Source organism: Pinus tabuliformis, chromosome 5_2, assembly GCF_031772625.1.
Source record: "Pinus tabuliformis cultivar Carrire ecotype Pingquan chromosome 5_2, CPIR1, whole genome shotgun sequence".
NCBI classification, from domain to species: Eukaryota; Viridiplantae; Streptophyta; class Pinopsida; order Pinales; family Pinaceae; genus Pinus; species Pinus tabuliformis.
In genome coordinates, this window is record NC_142306.1 from 771,467,403 (window position 1) to 771,475,902 (window position 8,500).

The following is an 8,500-nucleotide window of genomic DNA, read 5'->3' on the forward strand; positions in this document are numbered from 1 at the left end:
AAAACCTTTCACCCCTTCACATGAGTGGATATAATATTGATTTCATTTTCCATTATATTAAAACAATGACTATGAATGGACTTATTACCCTATTTCATAACTAATAAACCCCTCTTGGTATTATACTAAATAGGGAACTACGCTACCCTAAGCTTTGTTAAGGAGCCATCCATGTAGCCAACAATAATGAAGTGGTTTCTATCACATTCTTCTCTTTTATTCCATTCATATAAGTTATGTTCTATGATGTCAAAATTACAAGTTTCTTTGGTTTTCTAATTGTATATTTACAAGTTTCTTACTAATTAGCGATTGATGTGCTATGCATGAATTGTGCATATCATCTACTAGTGATGGAATTTCTATTATATTATGTAGTGCATGTTTTAGCATTGAATATTAAGATCACTTGGAAGTATTTGACCACACACATTGATAAAATTTACAAATGAGTTTGATATGGGTCTTAGCTATCAATAATTTTGTTTCATAATTGATTACTCATCCAATTGAAGTTTTTTCTTAATGAAATGCATGCAACAAATTAAAAGGACAAAATATATGGAGAAGAATTTTACATCAAATCATACTCTTCGAGGGAAAAACTACTAGTATTTTTTCCACAAAATCAAAGCAATAAGGACCCATTATTTACATTCTAGCAAAACAAGTCATATAAACATCATTTCCTAAGCTCTTATTTATATGTATTCGTGGTGAAAATAGACTGAGTTACATCACAAAATCATAATGTTTTTATGATTCTATTTTGAAGAATACATGGTAGGTTATCAACATTAGGAAAGGATAGTTTTAATTCTATGAGGGTTAATGACCTTCAATTACTTTTGGCTCTAGATACTTTAAAAAATGGTTTTGATTAAGAATAATCTATGATGAAAAATAGAAGAATGACTCCACTTTAACTCCCAAATTGTATGAAGAATTGAAGAAATATATTACACATATTTTTAGTCAAAAATACAAATAAAAAAAATAAATATTTTATATATTTTGGATTTGTAATATACCTACTCTAACTCATGTATTTACCAATGGTAAAACTTTTTAATGTTAATATATGGTTAACTGTTTGGTCGTAAATAAGGTTGTAACTAAGTAAGTTCATTTTGGACCTTATATTTTCACTTTTTCTTTCTTGGTCAAGAGGGTGGGTGGGTTTTACAGTACCCTTATTGGATGATAATGGTTTGTCATTCTTTCTTGACAGTAGATCTGTGGTATGGCAGACAAGGAGAGCGTATGCTTATTTTATGCAAGAACCCTATGACGTGGAGAAAAAACGCTCTCTCGAATTGTATATACATAGTACAAGGTGAAATTCCTGAATGTGAGTATTTTATAAAATAATTTGATGAGGAACAAAGCCTTCTTTTCATTCCAAAAAGCTACAACTGGAGACAGCTTGTTCACTTCACATGTTTCAAGCTTCCATTTCAAATTTCCTTCCAAGATATCTTCACATTTGAAGGTTAAAACTATTTTCTAAGTTTGATAGAAAGGTTTTGGCGAGAAACATCTTGTTCCCTTCATTTGTTCTAGCTTCCACTTTGAAGTTTGGTCAAAGCATAGTTGATTGTGTACAGATATCCATCTCTTGGTTTGAGAGAGAGTTCCACGATCGATGTATCCATTGAGTATGAATTCGCTCTAGAATGAGGACTATGGTGACTGAATCTCACCGAAGCCTTTAACGTGTTGGCCTACAAGTCACCAATTTCACATATAGTGCGCTCAAGAGGTAAGTACTCTTATCATTATTCTTGAAATTATAATTTTCATACAAATCTTTTTATATTTAAAAGAAAAGAATGTAGCCGTTGCTTAGAAGAAAGGTGTATATAAATATCATCTGCATAGTTTATGCACATTTTAAGATAAGTAACCACGCCTTTCAATGGTATTTCATACAAAAGATAAATAACCATGTCATTATTGAAAGAAAACTGCATGGTAAAAGATAAAGAAATCTTATTAGTTTTTTAAAAAGAGAAATAAAATAAGCTATTTTATTAAAGAAAAGATTTCAAGGGAATTATGAGAGAAAAAGTAGATTATTAATTTCCTTGGAGATATTAGCATGATTCCTATAGACTCTTAATAGGAATATTTGCACAATAATAATATCCATTATATTGGAATTGTTGAAATAAATTTCTATGTTAATTCTTGAAAAGAAAATATTAGTTGCATGCATCATTGTTTTATCTTTCGAACTGAAATGTCTTTGCATACATTATCAAATTCTTGGAAAAGAGAAAAGTTAATTAGATTAATTTTCTTGGAAGGGTTTTCATGAATTTGTATGCATATATTACCCATGCTTTTTATTTAAAGACTCCAAAGATTTTAGTGTAGAAAGACTTGCATAGGAGTTTTGTGGATGAATTGATGAAAAATAAAGACTGTTTTATTAAAATATGAATATGAATCTTGTTCATACAAGAACAAGAAAGCATGCTTGTTTCTTGAAAAGCATATCTACATTGAAGTAAGGGCCATTGTCTTAGACAAACATTGTTGCATGCACAAAATGGTAGTCATTGTGATATAAAAAAAATAAAATTGCGTGTAGATAGAGAAAGTTATTATGTTAATTTTCTTCAAAAGAATAATCTCTTGAAAATATTGCCTAGCTAGATGAATTGTGTTAATTTCTTGATTTAGGTGCATAAAAGGTTAAGTTAACCTTGTTATTGTTGCTTGGGTTTTATGCATAAAATATGGTCATCTATGGTAATTTCTTGAAAGGGAAGCATGAGAAACTTACATATGGAAAGATAGAGAAATTAGGTTATATTAACTTCCATTTGAAAGAGAAGTATGAAATTGTTTACATGAAAATAAAACCTAATGATGGTAGAATTCTAGAGAAGGGAATATATGTTGCTTACATTAAAGAATGGCTATTACGATAAGCTCTTGCATGCACAAATAATAGTCATTGTGTTATAGAGATGTGTTATTTGCATACATACAAGAACTATTGAACATATTTCTTTATAAAAATTATATGTTGAAACAACCAGGCCACAATGATATAAATATTGAAGATTTGTGGGTAAACGATATCATGATGATTGTAATGTCTTTTAGCTAGATATGTTGTATTTTAAGTGATATTTCCTTGTAAAATTTTATGACAATGGTTAAGGTTTGGAATCCCTTATAACCCATTGAGTGAGGGAAATTTCACAAAATCATAAAATTGGCTCATAAAATTGACTTATAAAATTGGCTGATAAAATTTTATAAAATCTTACAAGGAAATATCACTTAAAAACCCTAATAATACACTAAATTGGCTCATAAAATTTCCTGGGTATATCAGTGTTCAATAATGTGATTGCTTATTGTGTTAGTTTGATGATGTTGATTTCTTGCATGATGTGATGTTATAATATCAAGTATGTGGTTAACTAATCTAGTTAAAGGAACAATGAAATGGATGCAAGGTTATATCAGAAAGTTTATGTTAATATGCTACAATAGTGGTTATAATGGTTATGTAATTTACTATTCCTTTACTAAAATTAATCAATGTAATGATGGAGATTCTATCTAATGGTTAATGATGATTCTGGAATAGCAATTTGAATAGTTACTCATGGGTAAATGGCGTAAATCTTTTCTAACTCCATGCATTTTCATGTGAGGTTACTGGGGGATGTTACAAGATTGAAACCCACGGTAAATCTTACCAAAATCCACTATTTTATAATATTACAATATTAATATTGATTTATTTTTTTTATCACATTCAATTTTTTTAATTACAATATTGTGAGGTGTCGGTCACCATCAAGAGGTATAATTGTGAATTTCCATTGCCAATTGTGAGTTGTCCATCATCGTATGGAAGCATGATGATCTCAATAAAGGTGAGAGATTCTAATAACTACTTCTATATTTTATTTTTTCATATTTTGTTGTTTGTTTCCCTTTCCAACTTATTTGTTTTTGAAAAAATTATGAAATTTCTATAGCACTCACCTTTTTATTTATTGGGAAGGTGTGAATATATGATGTTGATATCATGGTGTCAACTTTTACATTTAAATTTCAAGCCTCCTCATAAAAATGATTGTCTATACTTTAGATTCTATTGTTGTTGTTATTATATATTTGAAGTTATAAGTAAAGATGTAAAATCATTTTTATAATTTAGTTGATTTAAATAATTGGTGATTCAAATGAGATTAGTTCTTTCTCTTGTTATACCATATATCGTGTGGAGTTGAGGCGAGTAAAATATATTATGTGCCCAAAGGAAATGATGGTTTGGTGATAAGAATGGATTGTATTTGGGATATGTTGTGGGACTTTGAAAGATGGACAACGCATTTTTTGTAACTTCACACTAAATCTTATTTAATCAATCCAAGTTTGGTTGCATCAAATCCACTTCACTTCAAACATTGTTAACGCAGTCATGGATCCCAAGCTTCTATACACTAGGATATCATTGACACATGTATTTGTGGAAAGCACTCATGGTAATGCTAGTTAACTACTTGTAAGCCTCAAATATAACCACTATTTAGTCTTGTTGTGAACAAATGCAATTCTAAAGGGAAGACCATTTCCTTAACCATCCAAATCATCATAATCATAAAATAAATCTTAAATAATATTGTTGCTACCATAACTACTTACATGATGTGAAGGTGAATTATAGGTTCTTAAATCCTTTTAAACCTCTATGAGGTTTATCAACTTTAAAATGTCTTATATCATATAAATATATCATGATTCTAAACTTATCTTTTCATTTGTTTGTTTGGATTTTTTTATTATATAAAAATATTTTATTTATTCACCTTGATATTGAATAAAATTATTAATACTACAAGTATAGAAGCTTGTATCTCAAAGTATAAAATACAAAAAACTTGTACATCAAAATATAAAATACATAAGTTAGAACAAAATATGAAACAAAATTAGATAAAATGGAAATGTTTAATTAAGTACATTATATTAACAAAGACAATAATTTTAGTGAAAATAATTAAATGATTAAATAAAAAGTAAATATAATGAACTTTTATTTAAAAATTAAAGACTAGTATGGTTTATAAATAATCTTGTAGACTCCCACAAGTTTTTTGTAATGTTTTGGAAGAGAATGTAATGAAATCTTTTAAGAGTAGGCTGGTTGATAAACAAGACAATCTTATAATTTCTTAACTTTAAAAGAAATAATCGTGTAGACTCCAACGAGATTTTTGTAAAGTTTTGAAAGAGAATGTAAATCAAATCCTTTAATAGTAGGTGGGTTGATAGGTAAGACAATCTCATAATTTCTTAATTTTTTTAAAGTTTAAACGACTATGTTGAATTGATAAGCAATTCGATCAAATATCACCTGAGCATATTATATTTTCGTTGATTATTTTTCCCAACATTGTATTCAAGTAAATATAATAATCTATAGATTGTTATTCAATTTCTAAATTGATAGAAATGAATTGGAATAAAGGTGGAAATTGTAGAATAATTTCAAGTCACTTGTGTATGTTATTCATTGTGTGAATTATTAGTTTTGATAACATTATTTTGCTCTACTCAAAAGCAATCTTCCTTTTTCATTTCATATATTCTCTCTCATATACTTATAGAATTTTAGTTCTATTATGTTGAAAAATATATTTTAGAGTATAATTTTTTTATTTACATTGGAATAGGAAAATATTTTTTTTTAAATAAAAATAAAATAACAACTCAATTAAAAAATAATTATTTTTTTTAAAATAAAAATAAAAGAACAACTTAATTAAAAAATAATATTTACTAGAACGTCTAAGGTGCATGGAGATTCAATAATGCTCTCTTTAGTATGTGAAAAAGGTGCATGGAAATTCAAGAATGTTGGTTCTAATAGGTGAAATAGGTGGATGGAAATTCAATAATGCTCTCGAGTAGGTGAAGAAGGTGCATGGAAATACAATAATGTTCTCTTTAGTAAGTGAATTGGTGCATGGAAATTCAATAATGCTCTCTCGAATAGGTGAAGAAGGTGCATGGAAATTCAATAATATTCTCTTTAAGTCACTCACGTTAAAAAAACGACAGTTCACCCCATTCATAATAATGACAAGAAGTGGGAATGGGAATTTTGAGTGAGGTCCTACTTTTTGATTTTATTTCCTAGGTCCCTCGACTGACAGCTGGGTGCGAAGGGAGGGTTGTCAAATCAAGTTAATTTCCAGTTGTTGGAGACCGATTTTCTCTGAACGTTCACTGTGAAAATGAGGTGAACGAGAATAATTTTAATTCAAAAATGTTAATAATTTAATTAAAAATAAAGAGATTTAAGTTCTTTTCAATGTACACTTGATGGATAATCCGACATAATATAATATATTTCGTTGCCGTTTGTGCCCACCCATACCTTTCTCATGTCATTCAAGAAAATGACACCCAACACTCACTTCACAGTGGACGCCAAATATATTTTTGGGAAGGGGGGCGTGGATTACTTGTGTAACTTTGTCGCGGGTGCGGTAATGAGGGAGGTGCATGGAAATTCAATAATGCGTTTTTAAGCGCCTACTACTTTATTGTGTACAGAAGAAATAAAATGTATAATAAATAAAATAACATTATAAAACTAATTCGTTTTCCGATTACATAACTTTGCACTACACCCTTCAATTTATTCGTTTCTGATTTCATAACTTTGCTCCACACCCCTTCCTTCATTTCACCCCTTTCCTTTGTTCCAGTGATTTATCCCCTTCCTTCATTTCAGCTGTTTCCTTTGTTCTCCCTTTGCTATCAGCTAGGGCGGACCCTATAACCCAAAATTTTACTGGGGGAGTGGCAACCAACGTCACTGGCAACATTTTTGCTGCGATTTTCCAGAAGTTTGAAGATGTTAATAAGTTGGGGAGTAACAGCGAAATTCTAGAAACCGACTTTAGCACTGTGCAGGACATGTTGAATAATATTCGAAACCAGTTTGAAGCCCAGCAGAAGATGTTGGAGGAGCCATTGAAAAAATGGTTAACAAAAATGGAGAAAGCCCTTGGAGAGGCTGGAGATCTGATCAATCGGGCCAATCGACATAGACAGAGAGCATGGTATCAGCATTGTCGTTGCCTCCTCTGGAACCTCAACCTCCCAACGCATGTTAGAGCTTGGAAGGACACATATGATGCCCTCATTCAAGAATTCAGTAAGGTATGCTCAATACATGCCTCGATTCCGCAGCTTGTGTCCGCTGCAGCACCTCAGACAGACCTGCTGTTCCAACCTGTGCCAGACTCGGGTTTCAAAGGGTCCGGCATTCGAACTGCTCAGGATCAGCTGCAGACATGGCTCACCGACCCTCATTGCCAATCTCGCGTGGGTGGCGTGTACGGCATGGGGGGAGTTGGCAAGACCTCGTTGCTGAGAGTCATCTACAACACTAACAAGCAGCAGGTCAGCAATATCTTTCATGTCGTTGTCTGGTTGACTCTTTCTCAGAAAATCGAAATTCAGAAGTTGCAGGATTCCATTGCTAAGGAAGTGGGATTAAATCTGAAGGAAATTTCTAATGTTGAATAAAGGAAGATGAGATTGTATGCATCTGTCCGAAAGAGTAACAAGAATTTTCTTATCGTATTGGACGACATCTGGCGTTCAATTGATCTACAGGAAGAAGTGGGCGTCGGATTTGTCAATGATAATCTGAGCAAAATCATAATGTCCAGTCGCAACAGAGATGTCATTGCAAGAATGGGGGTGCTTGAGTACTCCGTGGGCATACATCCCTTGTCCACAGAGGAAGGCTGGGAGTGGTTTGCAAGTAGAGCTTTTACGAATTGGGGTGTTACTTGGAGTAATATAGAAGAGGGTATAGGTAGAGAAATTGCCATAGAGTTCAAAGGTTTTCCCTTGGCAATAAATGTAGTAGATGCAGCGATGAGATCCAAAAAGATGAATGATGAGTGGAGTCGTGCTTTGATGATGATGAAAACTACGGATTGTTGAGAATTTTTCTCGTAAAATTCCAAAAACAAATTAATTGAACACAGAGACAATGCTCTGTTTTTCTCGAGGATCTTAACACAGGGAAGCTATAACTGATTTCTGAGAACAGAGTACTACATACGCCCACAAAAACTTTTTATTCATTAAAATAAAATTCCTGATACAAAATTCATCCTCTTTCTCCCAGAGGGATTCACCAAAAAAAACATTTGAAGAGAAAAAACATTACTCTGTCTCCTACTGAGATTTTACACCGCTATGTGTAAAAATCTCTTTTACATTCTTACTTTGTCTCCTCCTGAGATTTTACACTGCTGTATGTAAAAATCTCTTTTACATTCACTGCTATAAAAAAAACTTTTACATATACTGCTGTAATACAAAAAAAATCATATATTAGCCTTGCTGCGCGTTTCACTCACTTCACATATTCTTCAAAATAAATATCATTATACGCTACTGCGTATCACAAAAAACCTCGAGCACATAAAACACTACA

General features: G+C 31.5%; 1 protein-coding gene across 1 annotated transcript; it reads left to right on the forward strand.

The window, feature by feature from the left end:
* Positions 1 to 7,581: 7,581 nt before the first annotated feature.
* On the forward strand, positions 7,582 to 8,001 carry LOC149161554 (disease resistance protein UNI-like). Its single transcript, XM_089434913.1, has one exon. It carries the CDS (start codon positions 7,582 to 7,584, stop codon positions 7,999 to 8,001), a length of 420 nt encoding a protein of 139 aa, XP_089291039.1.
* The last annotated feature ends 499 nt before the right edge of the window (positions 8,002 to 8,500 follow it).